The following is a 20,429-nucleotide window of genomic DNA, read 5'->3' on the forward strand; positions in this document are numbered from 1 at the left end:
AACTGGAGAGAAATCGTAGAAGCATTGTTTTATATCTGGAGAGGCTTTTAGAAGCTTTATTTTGTAAGAGGGAACTGATGCCCAGAGAGGTTCTTCAGCTTATTCCATGTCACACAGCTAAGTACTGGCAGATTTGTAGTGTAAACCCACTTCTCTTGCCAGGATTCAGCGCTTTTTCTATTATAATTTTTTTTTAAGAATAGTTCTATGAAATGTCTCTTATTTATGAAACTTGGAGAAAATGACAAATTTAAAACAAATTGATGTTTGGGTTCTGAGTAGAATCAAGATAGATCTGTTGTATTTGTGAGTTGTGTGTGTGCCTAAACACATATGCAATTGGACTTTTTTCCTTAGTTTCTTAAATATATGTGCATATGTTCTTAGAGGTATGATATTTAAATCAGTAAGAAAGTCTGTCATCTTTGAGAAACCACTGACAACTCTCAAACAGTTGTAGGCTGCCACCTGGCTTCATCAATATATGACTCATAAAGTCAGTCCATTATCAACTTATCTTCTGCTAGATTTGTTGGACTTTTGATTTCTCTTTATCCTAACTGCCTGATTAAAATGACTAATGAGGATAGCACTAAACTGACACAAGTCAAAACATCTGGTTGCAGACTACTACTGGCAGTTCTGCTGGTCAGTCAATTGAATGACAAGGTGATTATTGCCAGTGACAAGCTCTGTGCTGTAATGGGGCTGTGGAAACCAAAGGCACCAAAATAATAGATACGTTTATGAGAGACTCTCTGTGAAACAGTTTAGTCTTACAATGAAAAAGTGGTTGGCAGCTGTTATTCAGGATTTCACGCCTGAGAATTTGCCTAGGGCTATAGAAGTGAGTTGCTGAGTTCCGCAGAGCTATGGTTAGAGCCTTTTTAGGGGGTAGTGATATGATATAGTGTATGATATGAAGCTGTCTCATGCACCTGATAATTGTACCTTTCCTCAAACCGTCATAAACATTTATTAACAGTGTTTATATTTTTAATAAAGTTAAGTGACTCAAACCCTCTTGTTAACAATTTCTTTTATCTGTTGCAGGGTTCTTTTATAGAACTGTTCCTTGGAATGATATTTTCATAATGAGTCAACAAGGCTATGTGGCTACACCTCCTTATTCTCAGTCCCAGCCTGGAATAGGCCTTTCTCCACCGCATTATGGGCACTATGGGGACCCATCTCACACAGGTTCTCCACCAGGTAAAGTGCATTATTTTGACCCATATGTGATTATTGAATCTCAGCCTCAGAGACATAAGATGTTCTGAAAGAGCTTTGGAAGAGTTGAATGGTCATTATAGATGATGCAATGGCTTGAGATTATAGGATTATTTGTTAAAAGCCTACCTCATTAGTTTGGTTATTGCATGGACCAGAATGAGTTTGTCTTTTAAATATAGATGAAAACAAAGACACTTGCTGAGTGTTTTGTTTTTACTGTTAGACTTGCTCTTGCTATTAATCAGTGGTGTGAGGTTATTGTAAACACTAAAAACCCCCACAAATTATGTATATATAGATATGTATATATACACACACTATATACTAAATATATGTATATTAAATATATACATATGTTGATATTGGAAAAATATCATTAGATTTGTATGCAAAAGATTACTCAGTGATGATAATAACAAGAAAAACATGGCCTTGCTTTGAAATCATTATTGAATAATATTGGTTGCCTTAAAATATGGTACCCAGCAGGGAATCTTGGCTTTGGAGCAGAGGTGGGAGAAAAAGGAGTAGTGGAGTGGGATTGGTATTGCTCTGATGGCAGTTGACATGATGAAGTCACCTCCTATTATCAAGGGGCTGCTCTGAGGGACCAAGTTTCAGCGTCAGAAGTGAGGCTAATACCAGCTTGTTTCAGTTCTGATGATCCCAGATTCCCTAAAAATATTTGTGTAAGACAGTTCTTGGGACTTCTGAGGGAATTCTGAGGAATTCATTTCAAATCCTTGGTGGAAATGGGCTGTGTATAAATCAATGAGTGTCTCTTGGGGTTCACTAGGACTGACTCAGGTATGTAGGATCCAGGCTGTGCTGAGTAGCATGTATGGGGTGCAGAGTCAGCCAGGGGTGAGGAAAGCCTCTAGGGAGGCTTGGTGGTAGCAGCCATGCACAGTTTGCTGTAGAAGATGCTGTGAGACTGTGAATGTCCTGTGGGAAGTCACTCTGATGACTTAGTCTGCCCATAATTTTTTTTTTGTGGTACCCGGGCCTCTCACTGTTGTGGCCTCTCCCTTTGCGGAGCATAGGCTCCGGAAGCGCAGGGTCAGCGGCCATGGCTCACGGGCCCAGCCGCTACACGGCATGTGGGATCTTCCCGGACCGGGGCACAAACCCGCGTCCCCTGCATCTGCAGGCAGACTCTCAACCACTGTGCCACCAGGGAAGCCCTGCCCATAATTTTTAAAAACCTCCAGATGAGGGCTTCCCTGGTGGCGCAGTGGTTGAGAGTCCGCCTGCCGATGCAGGGGACACGGGTTCGTGCCCCGGTCTGGGAGGATCCCACATGCCGCGGAGCGGCTTGGCCCATGAGCCATGGCCATTGAGCCTGCGTGTCCGGAGCCTGTGCTCCGCAACGGGAGAGGCCACAGCAGTGAGAGGCCCACATACCGCAAAAAAAAAAAAAAAAAAAAAAAAAACCTCCAGATGAGGCATCCTCCTCTTGTCCAGGACCAGTCCTCCCCATAATATTTCTAGGTCTGGATCCTGTAGGAAGCATTTAACCCATCTTTCTCTGGTTTCTTTCTGTCCGGTGGTTCATTCCCGCTCAGCATTTATATATAATGACAATTATAAATTTCTCTTTTTTGCATGCTTTCCATGTATCAAAAACTGGTCCTAAAAGATTTACGTGTATTATCTTCTTTAATCCTCATGCAGTGCTACTCAGGACATTATTAGCCCTATTTTGCAGCTAAGAAAACTGAATGTCTGGTATACAATGATTTATCCAAGGTCACAGAGCTGGTGGAGTAGCCAAGATTCATGCCCCGGTCCCTCAAGAAAACAAACAACAAACTCCAATACACACCTAAGTACGACATTCAGTATTATTCACTTTTCCTACCTGTCTTCACAGCCATCTTCTTAAACAAGTACTCACTTCACTCACTCACTCTCCATCCTTGCTTTGCAGCCCCTCCATGGCTCCATGTGGTCTCTACTCCATAGCTTGGGCCCCATCCACCCTTCCCCTTCTCCCACCGGGGTCATTGGTGGCCTCCTGTTACCAAATGCAGTAGACGCTGTCCTGTCCTCTTTTGAATTTGACACCGTTTACTGCTCTTGTTGTACAAAACCCTTTTCTCCTTCGGTTTCAGTGACACTATCCTTTTGTTATTTTTCTTGGTGGGTTTCTGGACATCTTCTAAGGAGTTCCCACCCCGCTACATGACCCTTAAGCAGTGCTGTTTCTCCTTCTTTCTTCTGTCTCCACCTCTCTTTTCCTCTCACTCTATAGATTTTTTCCCTTAACCATATCATTCCATATAAAGTACTAGTCTCTCAGATCTATTTCTCCAGTTCAGATGTCTCTCCTAAACTCCAAATCTGTATTTTCAACTGCCCACCTGTTTACATAGGTATATCAAACTCATCATGTCCAAAATAATTCAGTATTTTTTTATAAAACCTATTTTTTTCTGATACTCTGTATCTCACCCGGCAGCTATCATTCATTCAGCTACCCAAATTAGAAAGTTCCACTGTTTAAAAAAAATCTCTTCCTTTTACCTTCTCTAATCCAAATTCTTCTGGGGTAATCGCAAATGTCTTTTCTACCTACTTCCTCCTTTTTATCCCGTTGTCACTATTCTTGTTCCAGCCATCCACCTCTTGCCTGGATTACTAACATGGTCTCTTAACCCTCTCTCCAGTACTGCCTTTCTCAAAACATTCAGCCCTGTGCTGGAGAGATAGCCTGCAAATCTAATTCCGACTTTCTTTTGCTTCAGACCTTTCCAGGACCGCCAGAAAGCCAACCCGTGCCTCTATGTTCTTCCTCCCAGCAGGGCATACCTCACACTCCTCCTTCAGACTCAGTTCACGTGTGGTGCTTGCAGGCATTTCTGACCATTATTCGTCCTCAAGCTTATTTGTAAATCCTCTTCTCCTGTGTTCTCTAACACCTGTGCAGCCTCACTACAATTTACCATTATGTGTATAATAGATGTGCCTGAGCAGAGAAGGTCTTCATTCAATGTATGTTCGATGAATGAGTGAATGACCAGCTGCTGCATTCATCAGCAAAACACTCAGGTGTTTACCAATAATAAAAAAAACTGTCTTTGTTGGATTAAATCCTTCATGCTTTAATTTAAACCTCTTTCTCCTTATTCAATTCTCAGATGGATACCAGGCTATCCGACTCTGTATACGTACCTTTCTGTAAATTATGGTGTCTTTGTTTAATGATTTAAGGTGGTCACTAAATTACCCTAGCCTCTATTTCTCTGTGCTGAATGACCTTAGATCTCTTAGTCTTTGGTCATCACGTGCCTTCTTTTCTAGCCTTTTGGTGATCCTTTTTTTGTGTGTGTGTGACAGACACAGGCAACTTAGCTGTAGTTCCTTGAAATATCTATTTTACTGTAGATGTGGCCAGTGCTAAGTCTTGGTTTGAATTTCTTACATACCATATTGCCATTTGTGCCTATTGTGTAATGCTAGCGCTATATAATAACAAATATAACAGATTTATTGAGTGAGCAAAATACTTGTGGAGATACGACAATGAATAAAATGAAACTAACCTCTGTCCTTATAGTACTTACTTATCTGGCAGGACATGCATTAAGGAAATTGACAGTGACAGTGTGGGGGAAGCACCATCTTGAGGAGGTAGAGGTGGGCTGGAAGCCCACAGTGGGTGCACCTAACCAAGGCTTACAGGTGAAGGGAGTCTTCCTGGAAGGAAAGACCCGAAAGATGAGTGAGAGTTGGCCACGTAGGGAGGCAGCTTGCTGGGGTTGGGGAGGTGCCACTTTTGAGGACCTGCAAGAGGTTTACCATGGCTGACGTATAGAGTGTGAGCAGTGAGAGGCGCCTGAAGTGGAAAGTGGGGCCACTAAGACTTTATTTAGGCTTTATTCTAAGGGCCATGGGGTGCTGCTGAAGCATTGTAAGCTGGGAAGGGTCACGATCCCGTGTATATTTTTCAGTTACACTCCATATTAGGAAGAGTGTGGAGAAGGAATCAGAGTGGGCACACTGCTTTCTGGAGCAAGGTTTCTTGTCCTCAGCACTGTTGACATTTGGGGCCAGCTAGTTCTTTGTTGTGGGAGGCTGTGCTGTGCATTGTAGGGCCTTTAGCAGCGTCTGTGGCTTCTGCGCATTATTATTAGATACCAGTGCTCCCTCTCCAACCCCCGGCCCCAAGCCCTGGCAACCAAAAGCCCTAGACATTGCCTGTTGTCCCTTCAGGTGCAACATCGCCCTTGGTTGAGGACCACTGGTCTGGAAGCTGAGGGGCAAGAACTGTTGATGTCCTGGAACTGGGGCTGGGGGCTCTGGAGGTGGTGAGGCTTCTGATAAATAGTGAGCTTATGTAGGTGCAGCACCAGGCACAGTGCCTCAGGAACAATAGTCATTACAGTTCTGCCCATATAATAGGGAGTTTATCTTTGTTTATTTTAGATAAACTTTTTTTTTTTTTTAACAAATGGCTTTTAATTTTGGTTTTAGTTTGTCAGATCCAGGGCCAAATCCAAGATATGCTTTTCTGTGATGTTGTTTTGGTCGGGGTTCTTTTGCCAATAACAGAAGCCAGTCTAGCAGAAAGAGATTTGTAAAAGGGTATCAGGAAGCTAAGAGAATATTAGAGAGTCAGAGAACCAGGCTTGGGACTCTGCGGTCCATAGAGTGCACACCCTACATGGGGCTATTCCGTCAGCAGCCACTGCCTGTCTAACCTGGAGCCACCATCTCTGCCCTCTGGCCAGGGTCTCCCAAAGGTGTGTGGCTTTGCTGAATTTAGAGCACATGGCAGCCCAGTTTATAAGGGAGTCTAGGAAATGCAGATTCCATCTTTCCAGCTCAGGACCATACAGAAAGGCAAACCAGAAAGGAATTGGAATTGGTATTGAGTAAGCTAGTCCATAAAATCTGTCACTGCATTAAAGATCCGTTTATGATTTAAGATATTTTTCTTTGAGCATAAGCATAGTTAGATCTTTCTCTTGGTATGGTTTTGATTTCCTATTAAAATTCTCATACTGCTCTATAAAGAACCTGATTTCTCTTTATCTCTGATCACTTATGAAAATGCCAGTGATGTGGCCAGGCGAAGACTATGACTTTGCAGATAACAGTGATACTGACTTCCCTTTGCCCTGAGTATAGAGTTCAAATGGCATCCAGGACTTTGCAGTCTGACCCCAACCAACCTGGACAACCTCTGCTCCAGCCATTTTCCCCACCATCTGTTCACACCGCACCTTTTGCCAGTCCCTGATCACACCATGCTCTCTCAGGTCTTCACTTGAGCTTTGCCTTCTGCCTGGAATCCCCTATCCTGTCCTGTACTAAGACAACTCCTGCCTGTCCTTCAAGATTCTGCTCAAGTAGTCCTTCCTCTTTGAACTTTTCTTGATTCCCCTAGGAAGAGTTAGGTAGTCCCTCTGCATATCACAGCACTGTCACAGGGCACTGTAATTGTCTACATGGTTATCTCTTCCCTAAGAGCTCTTCATGCCTCAGAGGCACATTGAATGTATGTTGAACAAGAATGAGTTTGAATCATTGCTATACAGTTAATTTACAAAAATAAAGGGATTGACATGGACACACTACTATATTTAAAATAGATAACCAACAAGGACCTACTGTATAGCACGGGGAACTCTGCTCAATATTATGTAACAACCTAAATGGGAAAAGAATTTGAAAAAGAATAGATTCATATATACGTATAATTGAATCACTTTGCTGTACACCTGAAGCTAACACAACATTGTTAATCAACTGTACTCCAATATAAAATAAAAAGTTAAAAAAATAAAAGAGAAAGAACATTTTAGTAAGATTGGTGTACGACATTTCTGCTTGAGTAAGAACTGTTTTTTGTTTTGTTTTGTTTCGGTTTTGTTTTTAGAAACAAGTTAATATGTGCATCTCACGTACACATGACATGAGTAACTCCGAGAACAGTTTTTTGCTTTTCTAGACGTATATATGAGGGTTGTTGATGAAATTGCTGTTTACCTACTTATTTAAGAAACGAGAATATCTTTAGTTTCTTGTAGTGTACGTGATTGTTTACTGCTTTAGTGCTAGTATTGTAGATTTTCTACTTTTGTCCAAAATAATGTTTTAAAAATGAAAATACAAGTGTGCATATAATTATGGTATATATGTCTTGTTAGAATATAAATCCTTGGAAAAAAAGGCAAGGGATATGGCCAGGGAGAGAAACTAAGATTTCTTGAGAGATTACCTTTATTTATCGGGCATTATTCTGGATGCTTTTATACCCATTGCCTCATTTAATTCTCAGAACAATCCACAGAGACAGGGGACATTATTGCCGTGGTATAGTGTTAAAAGCTTAGGTTTCGAAAGAACAACGTATCTTGTCAGGGTCACAGGTGTTTAATGGTAGGGGAGGAACACAAACTCCAGTCTGTGTGACTGCAAGTCTCATGTTTTTCTAACTTTGCTGGATTTGGGGTTTAAACTCTATGTAAAAATAAGAGTAATATTTGTTGTTTTTGTTCTTGGTATATGGAAAATGGTTAAATATACTGTGACTGTAAAGGTAATATAAAATTTTTCTTAAGTTTGAGGAATCCTGTTTTAAGAAAAGAAACCTTTGTAAACGTTTCAATAATATTATTCATGAATACTGCCACCTTACTGGTTATATTTCATTCTGCATTACCCAGGCATCTGAGAGCATGTGCTCCAAAGTCTTGGCCAAAAAGTTCGTTCGGTTTTAAGTAAAAATAAAAGGCACATTTTTCGTTTCACCAAGAACTTTATTGAACAATGTATTCATTAACGTATTCATTAACCGAACGATCTTTTTGGCAAACCCAGTGTGACAATGTAAGAAATTCTTTCGGGGCTACTGCAAGGTCATCCAGTCACTTCCCTTACTGTCTAAGCGAATAAACTTTCTAGAAGAAGATAAAAGAAGAAAGGAGATGTTGAGTATGAAATACCATCATGAGGTCAAATGGAGGAGTGCACAGAAGCCAGCCAGGAGGTCATTGGTGATGGTGCCAGAGAGGAAAATGGGGTCAAAAGTAAATTGAATGGTAGAAAACAAACATATGGTTACCAGGGGGTAAGGGAGGGAGGGATAAATTGGGAGATTGGGATTGACATGTACATGCTACTACATATAAAATAGATAACTAATAAGGACCTACTGTATAGCACAGGGAGCTCTACTCAATACTCTATAATGACCTATATGGGAAAAGAATCTAAAAAAGAGTGGATATATGTATATATGTAACAGATTCACTCTGCTGTACAGCAGAAACTAACACAACATTGTAAACCAACTATACTCCAATAAAAATTTTAAAAAAGTGAATTGAATGGCCTGGAGCAAAAACAAGCAGGATGGAAATAGAGCAAATAAAAGAAATATACTTTTTCTCTTTTTTTTTTCCTTTTAAAAGACTGAAAGAGGTGTTGCAAGTAATCTAGTCTAAGCCTCTCCTTTTGCAGTGAGGGAAAACTGAGGTCCACAAAGATAAACTTCTTGCCCAGAGCCATCTATTTGCTAGTAAGTGGCCGGATGGGGCGTCGAACTGCTCTAACCCAAGCTCAATGATTTTTCTCCTGTACCATGATTTCTCTAGAAGGAGAGAAAAATGTCTGAGAATGGTTTTAAAGAGAAACCTTTAAAGATCTCTATTGGAGAAGAGCTGCTTATAAATTAAAACGCCGGCACTGCCAAGAGCATCTCTTAATCACGTGTGATTCCGTATTTTGTATGGGTGACCGTGATGACTTGAGAAGTCCCTCAACTCTTGAGAATCCTGGAAAAATTATTAACTCTGAAGGCTGTGCTCTGGATTCATTGGAGAAACAGATGCTATTCTCCATTCGTGTTCCTCCTGCTGTAACTCAAATAAAAGCATTTTCAGAGGTCTTTTTCCCCCCATAATTGAGTTAGGATGTTTTGTGATGCCTCATACTGGTTTTTTTTTTCCAGATTTGTATTCTGATATCCAATGGACATTTTCCACTGTGTATTCTAGCATTCTTTGTGTGATAGTGTGTTCCATCAAGATGCCTCTCTACCAAATGCAAAGATTTATTTCTTCTATTTTAGTTTCTGTTTAGCGTTAAAAGGATTTCTGCTCTCCTATCATTGTGATGGTCAAATAATGATGCCACAGCCTGGCATTGGTAAGTCTGTGATGGTTAAAGCAAGTGTGAAGGAGAACTTGTTCTAACCTGTTTTTCCTCCTCCCCCTCCTATTTTTTGCATTTTTAACCTAATATCTTTGTGTCCTCTCTCTTTGCACTTTCATACTCTTCTAAACTCATGTCCTTCCCTTGCAGGTATGATGAAGCCAGCAGGGCCTTTGGGGGCTGCTGCCCCCGGGGGGATGTTGCCTCAGGGCCATCCGCCTCATGGACCCCATCAGTTTGGCCAGAATGGAGCTCATGCCCAAGGTCCTCCTCTTCAAAGGTGAGCGAGATTCCAGCCCTCATTTGTATAATCTACTAAAATTATCTTACAAGTCCCTTCTACACTTGCATGTTGGTTGATTGAAACTCTGACCTCCTGATACTGCCCACATCCTCAAAAGGATCTACTGGAAAACTGCTAGGACACAAAGCATTTAGAGAAGTTAGGCCAGTGGTAAAGCCTGTGGATTTGATGTGGAAGGCACACGGATGCCAGTGAGGGACTCTTGAAAGGCAGGGTGATAGTAAAAACAACACGGGGAATAAATCATCTGTGTTTATAAATTAAGGAAGGGAGAAGTTGGAGGCAGGCCTGGAGAAGCCAAGGTATGAGATGTGGGAGATGCTGGGACCATGCAACCCCTCAGGACTGTGCCCCAGGAAGGGAGTCCGCATCACACCTTCCCTGCTGGAATCCCATTGTTGTTTGTCCTGTGAGGTGTTGCTGGTGAGAATCCCAGTGCCAAGCTGTACACAGTGTTTACGTTGGAATTTCTCCAAGGATCACCCAGAGGCTTCATTTCCCAGGTTCCTTTCTCAGGTTGTCAGGCTGCAAGGTTGGGGTTGGTGGAGGAGTAACCCTTCTGGAGGATTCTGGACCTTGCTGATGGTGGGGCCATTTCATTACCCTTTGAAGGAGCCTGTAGTCCCTGCTAGTGGGAAAACTCCTTCTGGAATGTTTTAAATCATCAAGTTCATTCACTGACAGGGCATTTGTGAGGTTGACATTCCCTGGCTCTTGTCTATTGTGATAACATTTGCCATTGACGTGGTAGCTCTCAGATGCAGAGTGAAGGTTGATGTAGGAATCACTGGATGAGTGAGTCTGAGTAATTGGGTTTACATGGGATCATGGTTTGAACAAGGAGCACGAAGTCAAATGGCCTGACTCAGGACCTGCCCCTCCTGTCTCTTGCCTAAATAGCATGGTGGTGAGGCACGAGGGGAGGGCAGAAAGCCTGAACCAAGACGTTGCCTCTGGTTCAAACAATTCACTAGCCTTGTGATGCTGGTGACGTTCCTGGGCCTCTAGACCGCATTTTCCTCCCTTGTAAAATGAGGAGGTAGAATTCTCAGTCCAGAGTATAGAGGAGAAAATCTGGAGAAGTACATTGTTGTGAACTGCCAAGCAAGTCAGATTTTTTTTTTAAAAGAAATGCAAAAATTGAACAGCCACTTTGAAGTTAAGAAAAGATTTGAGTCACTGGTATTAGCCTAGATTGGATTAATCTTTTTGGTTATTTCTACTTGTTTCACTTGAATTAGGTTGCTTAGGAGTAGGTAAATCACAGACGTTACCATCAGACCGATCTAAGCTGTGTGATTGTGAGCTCAGCACAGCATCTGGCACAGTGACGAATAGAGGCTCTAGGGTCGGGCACGTTTGATACCCTTGGCTCAGGGAGTTCTGGCTGGATAAGTTACTCTGCCTCTATGTGCCTTGGTTTCCTCATCACAGTTGTAACAATAATGGTGTGGTGGTGAGGATTTTGATCACTAATCCATGCAAAAAACCTTGCACAGTGCACAACGCCCGTGAAAGACAATGCATGTTAGCAGTTATCAGCACCGTTTCCACTGGATATGGAAAGTCTACGGTCTCTTGCTTGCCCTTCCTACTAGCTCAGTGTTGCTACCCACCACAGCTTGGTTTAGGAATCTGCCTTTATTGTGATGCCCACGGAAGCACTGACAGATTTTGCCCCATCTCTTCCTCCTCCACTGTTCACTTGCCTCAACTTGAACCGTTAATTAAAGGTTGGAAATGGGATTTAAAGATGGAAAAGTCTAGTATTCAGGCTAAGCCTCCATGGTGAGGCTACCTAGCCTCATGGGACGTATTTCTGTGTATACAGTTCAGTGCAAGCACAAAGGGCTCAGTGACTGTGCAGGTGAATCACACCAGTCTGATAACAGGGGTTGTCAGAGAGCATAGATCCCATATGACCTGGCTATGGTTATAGCACTTCAGGGAGTCATTTGTACTTAGAGGACCCATCATGGACCCATCATAGAAAGCTTTTGATTTTTACCATATCTAAACTGTTGAATAAAAACGTGATTAATTCAGAGTCATTATGTTGATTTAAATTTTAAAATTATAAGTTTTATTTTTAAATGTTGCTACTTCAAAGGTAATGTTTCCTAAAACTTAAAAATCATACCTAATCACTTGTCTTTTGGTGTTGGCTAAGGCGGAATAAATGTCTTAAACTTGTAAGTGGTACTAAAGTTATCTACAAAGTGTTACTGCTGGGTGGGATTAATCTCCTAAATAAATTCTATAACCTAAAGTTCCATTTTTTAATTATAGGGGGAAAAGTCCATTGTAAGTGTTCTATTTTGACCAAGAAATGGCAAATTGGGTGGGAAGGAAGGTTGGAAGGAGACTCGTCTTCCCAAATCGAAGCTATTATTAGGGTGAATCTAATAAGAAATTGGTTGCAATTTAAAAGGAGAAAACAAGAAAAATAAGAGAAATACATACTTGTTTTCTCTTCCATTTGTGTGTGTATATGTAAAGCAATGACATTGGGCAGAGCTTTTGTTTTTCTCTAGTCTATGGGCTGAGTATTTAAAAATCTAGATTTTGTATCAGTCAAATCTTGAAAAATTTGGTACCTTATCTCCAAATTCTAACAAACTTCAGCATACAGCTCACTTCTTACGCAATTTGTTGTAAACTTGAAAATGAAAAATATTTGAGGTTGAGCAGGCCACAGACAACTGAGTCAACTCTCCAGAGGTTTAGGGTTAAACTGAGGCTAACTTTTCATGTTTTGTAAATCCTCTGGTTATGATCCTTTATGGTTCTTTTTGGTTCTTTTTGATGGTGAATCTGCCCTCTTCTGACAGTCAATGAAACAGTTAATTAAAATATGTAATTGAATGTTTCTCAGCCCAGAAATATGTTAAATGAAGTAATCAATGAGAAATATTTAAATCTATATGATTTTTAATTCTAACCACATTATATTTACAGCAGGGAAAGAGATTGTTCCATTTTTATGGATTGAAAGCTGAAAGCTACAGAGAACTAAGTGGCTTGTCCATGCTCACACACCAGCTCTCCAGGCTATGGTCAGGGGCCTGGATTCTCACCTAAGCTCTGACACCCACATGCTGTGTGGTCTTGGATAAACTAATTTAGTAAAGTAATGAAATTGAAAAATAAACCACTCTGTATGTTTAATATGTTTTGTTAATCTCTTTTTTCATATGTATGTCAGAATTTTTTAAAATACTTTTTTTTTTTTTTTTGCCGTACGTGAGCCTCTCACTGTTGTGGCCTCTCCCGTTGCGGAGCACAGGCTCCGGACGCGCAGGCTCAGCGGCCATGGCTCACGGGCCCAGCCGCTCCGTGACACGTGGGATCTTCCCGGACCAGGGCATGAACCCGTGTCCCCTGCATTGGCAGGTGGACTCTCAACCACTGCGCCACCAGGGAAGCCCTAAAATACTTTTTATTAAAAAATTATTTAATAAAAGTTACCCTTTAATAGTATTTTATTTTTACTTTTAAGTTGATAATATTGCATTTAAAATCCAGATCTGTTTAAGACTTAGTTGATCAGAAAAAAAAAATTTGTGAATTTCTGACGCCTAACTCCTAGGATATGTATTATGCAATGAATGATGAGTTGGTTTTTTTGAGTCAAAAAGTAATAGCTAATGGTGTGCATTCTTTCATTCTGTATTTTAAATCTTTAACCTTTTGTTAAGTTAAAAAAAATAGTTGAGGGTGCTTGTCATAACTTCCATTTGAAACATATTTCATCCTACCTGTACTATCTCTATAAAAAATGATTCACAGAATGTTATATTTTAAAAATATTGTTAACATCTGTGAAATATCTCTGAACATGTTTTGGGGAATTTTTTTCTCAAATGATTAAATAACACTACCCACCCCCTCCTCCCATTAACTGCTGGTTAGCCCAAGCCCTGTAACCATACTTCACACTACAGCCACTAATACATTCTTGTAGAGAATGTACATTCTGCCTGTGTGCAATTGTTTCATATATCTATGAAACCCCATGCATAAGTTTTAAGAAAAAGACAAAAAGCATCATTTCTTGAGAAAAATGATTTCTTTTTATGATGCAGTGGATTTACAAAACATATCTTTAAGACAGTTCTCAAAATCATTTCTAAGTGATCATAAAGATACAGTCACAAAGCATTTTAGTTTTCTTGACTTCTGGTCTATTGATCATTAGCCCTAACATAGATTAGGCTGTGATGGACTCAGCTTCCTAAATTGATTTCCAAAACTTGTTCTTTGTTTATGTTAGAATTTTTTTTTCTGGCTAGGTGTCTTGATATGTTTAGCATGTAAGCATAGATATGGGATGATGCTACATGATTCATTTTGAGCTCACATTGAGGTTAATTAAAGATTTAGTGTATAACTGCTATATTTAAAATGGATAACCAACAAGGACTTACTGTTTAGCACAGAGACCTCTGCTCAATGTTATGTGGCAGCCTGGATGGGAGGTGAGTTTGGGGGAGAATGGATACATATATATGTATGGCTGCATCCCTTTGCTATGCACCTGAAACTATCACAACATTGTTAATTGGCCATACTCCAATATAAAATAAAGAGTTAAACAATAAATAAATAAAAGATTTAGTGTATAATATCAGTCATTTTCCTGGTGCCACTAGATGGGCTGATTTAATTTTACAAGTTACTGACATTTGTTGTATGTCATTTGCATATGAGACTATATGATATTAACACCCTTTTCTCTCTCAGATTTCCTGGCCCTGCACCTGTCAACAGTGCGGCCCCCTCCTATGCACCATACTCACCCTCTACACAATCGTCTTACCCAAGTCCGGTGTCCACTTCATCCGTCGCCCAGCTGGGCACTCAGCTCAGTACTATGCACGTCAACAGCTATGGTAACAATTTCATTATTCATGCTCATTGACTGTCTTGTCTCATGAGTATTTTTACTAAGAAAGGTTTTCTTCAAGTTCAAAATAGACATACCTCTGGCATACCATATTGAAGTAGTATTTGGACATTTTCATATAAATCATCTGTATTATGTGTGCAATAATTATTTTTTTCCAAATCATGCTGCCATTTATTTCAAGATAATTGAAGGACCCTCAGAATACCTTATGTTCAACATCAGATCAATAAAGAACAAAAAATGCTGACTTCACAAATAAACATTAGATCAGTGAAATTATTTTAAGAAATGTGAGGGTAGTTTAACCCTGTGTTTATTATGAGGCCCCCAAATCAAAAATATAATACTCTTTGTTTCACAGTGCTTTTTTGTTGTTGTTGTTGTTTTTAATATAAATTTATTTATTTATTTATTTTGGCTGCGTTGGGTCTTTGTTGCTGTGTGCGTGGGCTTTCTCTTGTTGTGGCGAGCAGGGGCTACTCTTCGTTGCAGTGCGCGGGCTTCTCATTGCGGTGGCTTCTCGTTGCAGAGCACAGGCTCTAGGTGCATGGGCTTCAGTAGTTGCAGCACGTGGGCTCAGTAGTTGTGGCTCGCGGGCTCTAGAGCGCAGGCTTAGTAGTTGTGGCGCACGGGCTTAGTTGCTCCACAGCATGTGGGATCTTCCCGGACTAGGGCTCGAACCCGTGTCCCCTGCATTGGCAGGCGGATTCTTAACCACTCCACCACCAGGGAAGCCCCACAGTGCGTTTTAATTCTGCATTTAGATCATGGGAAGAATGAAAGCTCAGATGCTGTGGGACAGAAAAGGGAACAAAAGGAGAGAGAACAGTTACAGTATTGGGATTAACATCAATAGCAATGCTGTATAAGAGCCATAGACATTTTCACTGGAACAACAGCATAGTCAGCCATTTATCTTGATGGCAAATGTTTTCATTACTTAAAGTTAGTTTCTTAAAAGTATCAGTAAAAAAATCCCCTCAGAGTATTTCTTTTTACTGGTTTCAAAATGGCTGAGTCTCCAAAGCAGCAGCAGTACAGTTTCACATAATCAAAGAAAGGAAAAAATAATCTAGTTTTATGATTTCCAGTATAATTCAATAGAATTTTAGTGGCCCATCCCTTCTTCTTGGTTATTTCTACCTACTTCCAAAATCCATTCGATCAAGTCAAGCACAGGATGCAAATAATTTATTGACTGAGTGAATAATGCTTGTCATGCCAAAAAATTTTTTTCTTCTGTATGATTTTCTATATTCTGTACCAGGTAAAATTCCTGAATTAATGCCATGAGTCATGAAAAGTGAATGCAACTGAGTTAAAATTTATCCTACTAATTTTCTCACTATCATTATAAATGTTGCTCTACTTGTATACAGTACTCCAAATAGCATTTGTGTCACTTTCTAAATGATGATTTCATCTTGTGGGGAAAAAAATGTGACTTGTACGGGTGCCTCCTTGCTTTATTCTGAAAAGGAAGTGTCCCTGTTGTATACGTGGTAGAAGTCAGAGTGTTGAGAAGTGTGGCATTTAGGTGAGCTGGTCTTTTTCTGGCCTAGGTTCGGGCATGGCTCCCCCCAGTCAGGGCCCTCCTGGCCCTCCATCAGCAGCAGCAGCATTCCAGGGTCCTCCACGGTCTACACAGCCATCCATCTTGCAGCCTGGATCTCAGGTTCTCCCACCACCACCCACTGCACTAAACGGCCCCGGTGCCTCACCCTTGCCTCCATCAACGCACAGACAAGACGGGCTCCCCAGGCCTGCTCCTACGAACTCCCAGTACCAGCCTCCACCTCTTCCAGGACAGACCCTGGGCCCTGGATATCCTCTGCAGCAGGGTAAGGTGGACAGGGCTCAGAGGAAGGCCTTGGGTCCCCTGGGGGTACCCTTAATTGGGAATCAGATTTGTTCCTATGTTACTAGGCATCTATCACTTACTGTTTTTGAATAGTGTGGCAAGTGCAAAGTAAAGGGGAACTGTAAATATTCACGTTTAACTCCCTGCCTTATTTAATATGAAAAATGCAAGGTGTTTGACTGAACAGTATAATATTGTCAGTGAGCCCTACATCTGGGTTTGGGGATTATAATAATTTCTTTTTAAAATTTTTTCCAAGCAGCCAACTATGGCCCCCAGATGGCAGGTGCACAGCTCTCCTACCCAGGAGGCTTCCCCGGAGGTCCTGCACAGATGGCTGGTCCACCGCAGCCCCAGAAGAAGCTGGATCCTGACTCTATCCCCAGCCCAGTAAGTGCTCTTCTCACTCTCACAGTCTACCTAACAAAAAACCATTCTTCATTCATTGTTCTCAGAAACTCTTCAGTTTGTTAGCATTTATCCTGTCCTTTATTGTCAAAGCACAATACCCATCACATGGATAAGGCTTGCTTCCTTCTGTGTATGTATGGGGGTGGTGAGGGTGGGTTATGTCATACCAGAGGTCTCCATGAGAGAAACAGCCTGTGCGGATTTTTTTTTGGTATCACGTAAACTTGGCAGTATCTATTGATGTTTATATTCACATATATTGGCAGTATGTATTGATATTTAATGAGTAATTAGTAGTAAGAGTATATTCTATATAAAAATGCTATTTTAAGAAACTAAAGAACCCTTTTCAGGATACTCATAGGAGTACAAAGTATTTGGCATATTTTAAAAAACTGTTTTAAATAAAATTAGAGCTGTAACTTAATTCTCCTCCACCCAAGTGATTTTCTTTGGAGAATTACTTTTTAGTAACTGTATCAGTCGGCTTTTATTAGGTTAATCTACATAACAAACAGTCCCCAACTTGGCTTAGACATCCACAAAGATTTATTTTTCACTTAGGTTACATGTACGCTGCAGTAGCTGCAGTTTGGTTTTAGGTTCTGCTCCATATGCCCTTATCACTCCAGAATCTAAGGTGAAAGGGCACCCCTTATTGGGGACATGTATTCTCATGGCAAAGAGAGAAAAGAAGGAAAACCGGTCAAAAGGTACAATAGCTGTTAAAGCTTCCAGTCAGATGTGGTACATGTCACAACCACACACATGCCCTTGGCTGAAACAAGTCATATAATAAAGTCTGATGTCAATGGAGGAGGGATATAAACACTTCCCTCAGAAGAAACTGCACATATTATGGCTTTGAGCAGGGATATAAAGTCCTTTGGAATAAGAATGAAATTGTCTACAGTTAACTTTCATCTTTGAAGTGGTTCTATAAACATGAGTAGAAAAAGTTAGAAAGAGACTAAGGAGCACTAAGAGGTATTATATTTCATATATATATATGGCCTAACTTTTGCATGTAACAAACCACCAGCAAACTTAGTAGCTTACAACCACTATTTATGAGTTGGTAGGTCCTCTGGGCTGGGCTTGACTGATTTTGGCTAGGCTTGCTTTGTGCATCTGGGGTCAGCTAGAGGCTTGACTGGAGCCCAAATGGTCTAGGATGGTCTATGAGTTTTCTGCGGTTGCTATAATCAAGTACCATAACCTGGGTGGTTTTCCAGCGTCTGGTGGCTCCAGGCATTCCTTGGCTTGTGGCCGCATCATTCCAATCTTTGCCTCTGTTGTCATATCACCTCCCCCTCTTCTCTGTGTCTTTTCTTCCGGGTGTTGATCTCAGAACTCCCTGTGCCCCTCTCATAAGTTTCATGTGATTCCATTTGGGGCCCACCCAGATAATCTAGGATAAGCACTATCTTTCAAGATCCTTTATTTAATCAATTCTTTTGCTATATGCAGTGTTAGTCACAGGTTTCAGGGATTAGGACATGGAGGTATCTTTTTGGGGGGCTATATATTCAGCCCACTATAAATGGTATCATTCATGCATTTGGTATTTGTTACCCATCTGTTAGCTGGGGATGATTGAGTCCTGTCACCAAGCAGGATAGCCTAGGTTTGGCAGTGCCAGAGATCCAAGAGGGAAAGTAGGAATATGCAAGGCCTCCTGAGGATGGTCTGCAGTGTTCTCTCATCCAAAGCAAGTCCCAAGACCACCCCAGAGTCAAGGGGCAGAAAAATAGACCCTGCCTCTGCATGGGAGGAGCAGCAAAGTCCTTAAAAACAGCATAGGTATAGGTAGGGGTGGAGGATTTTGGCTATTTTTGTACTCTACCACTTATTCTATATTTTTTAAAATATAAACTTGAAGATTTGTGGTAAAGTATCTGATGCTATGTTAGAAATTAAATTTTTTTTTTTTGCGATACACGGGCCTCTCACTGTTGTGGCCTCTCCCGTTGTGGAGCACAGGCTCTGGACATGCAGGCTCAGCGGCCATGGCTCACGGGCCCAGCTGCTCTGCGGCATGTGGGATCTTCCCAGACCAGGGCACGAACCCGTGTCCCCTGCATCTGCAGGCGGACTCTCAACCACTGCGCCACCAGGGCAGCCCAGAAATTAAATTTTAATAACTCTTAGTGCCCTTATTGATGATCATGTTACCAGCTATTACTTTTCTAGTTTAATATTATTTGATTATTCCAGTTGAAGAAGTATCATGTATTTACATGATTTACATTTTGACTTCCTGTTTCTCTGCTTGTATACAACATCTACAGACCCTTTGGGTCGTTCCACTTCATTCTCTGATGTTTCTACCTCCTGGTTCATTGTTAGTTAATCTCTCCAGTACTGTTTCTGTTACAGTTATTGGCAATTTTACTATCCATCTGTAGAAACTTCCATTTCTCTGGCCTCTCAATTCTTGATCTTATTTTCTTCCAATGTTCTTTGTATCTACCCCACTTACTCCTATCGTTACCAGTGACTGTACACCTTCATAGTCTCAGTTGAAAGCATCCCATCTTCCAACCACTGCCTTCTATCTTTTCAGCTCATTCCCTTTAGGACTCAAACTTCAATAATAATTCACCCACCAGGATTTACAACCTACCACTTTTTCTTGACTCACACCACCTTCATCTTCGCACTTCTCCTCTGCAGCTTATATTATGTGATCCATGATTATAAATCTGTCCCTTGCATCTTCTACCCTGAACTCCTTTGCCCCCTCCCTCCACTGCATTCACCTAGAAAATTCCCATTTGTTGTTAAACCAACTCTCCACCTACTCCGTGCCTGCACCTCAGATGCTGAAGGCAACTTGAGAAAGATGCACACCACGCTTACTGGTCTCACTTTGAATTCATAACCACTAAACTAAAGTGAACCTTTAGTTGTGTGTTTCTAAAACCTGACTGCACAGAATAATAACTGGTAGAGCATTTAAAATTATTGATGCCTTGCTCCCAGACCCCCAAATTACGATTTAATTGTACTGGGCATTGGAATTTTTCAAAGTTCCTCTGTTAATTCTAACGTGTAGCAAGTTTGGAGACCATCACCCAACTCCGCTGACCCTCCCATTTTCGTGATGACTATCATTTCTTCTCTCTTGAAACTCCTAACACTACCTTTTCCTTTTCTGACTCTTTAATGATAACCTGCTCCTTATTACAGTGAGAAAATAGAAGAAATCCAAAGAGAACCTCTGCATGTTTCATTTCCACATCTCGCTGCATGTGTTCTCATTTATCCCTCTTCCTCCTGTTAGTGTGGATAAGCTTGTCCATACTCCTGACCAAGGTCATCACCTCCACTTGTGCCCTAGAATCCACCTCTATGGCCTTTCAAGAGCAGCCCTCCAGAAAATGTCCCCTGTATTAGAGTTCTCCAAAAAACAGAACCAATAGGATATATGTCTATATATGGAAATAAATTTATTTTAAAGAATTGGTTTACTCAATTGTTGGGGACTGGCAAGGCCAAAATCTGCTGGGCTGGCCAGTGCGCTGGAGACACAGGAACAGCTGATG

General features: G+C 41.0%; 1 protein-coding gene across 2 annotated transcripts in view; it reads left to right on the top strand.

Annotated features, from left to right (window-relative positions):
* Positions 1-1,094: 1,094 nt before the first annotated feature.
* SEC24D (SEC24 homolog D, COPII coat complex component) overlaps positions 1,095-20,429 on the top strand; it is a gene marked incomplete at its 5' end in the record, with an annotated part of 122,125 nt that continues 102,790 nt past the window's right edge. The window contains 5 exons of one of the 2 annotated variants that reach the window (XM_079697737.1): positions 1,095-1,212; positions 9,547-9,676; positions 14,444-14,592; positions 16,172-16,450; positions 16,730-16,860. In XM_079697737.1, the coding sequence (XP_079553863.1) occupies positions 1,095-1,212; positions 9,547-9,676; positions 14,444-14,592; positions 16,172-16,450; positions 16,730-16,860 (807 nt within the window). The remainder of the gene's footprint in view (positions 1,213-9,546; positions 9,677-14,443; positions 14,593-16,171; positions 16,451-16,729; positions 16,861-20,429) is intronic. The other variant, XM_079697738.1, reaches the window with a different exon arrangement.

Source organism: Hyperoodon ampullatus (assembly GCF_949752795.1).
Source record: "Hyperoodon ampullatus genome assembly, chromosome: 1".
NCBI lineage: Eukaryota > Metazoa > Chordata > Mammalia > Artiodactyla > Ziphiidae > Hyperoodon > Hyperoodon ampullatus.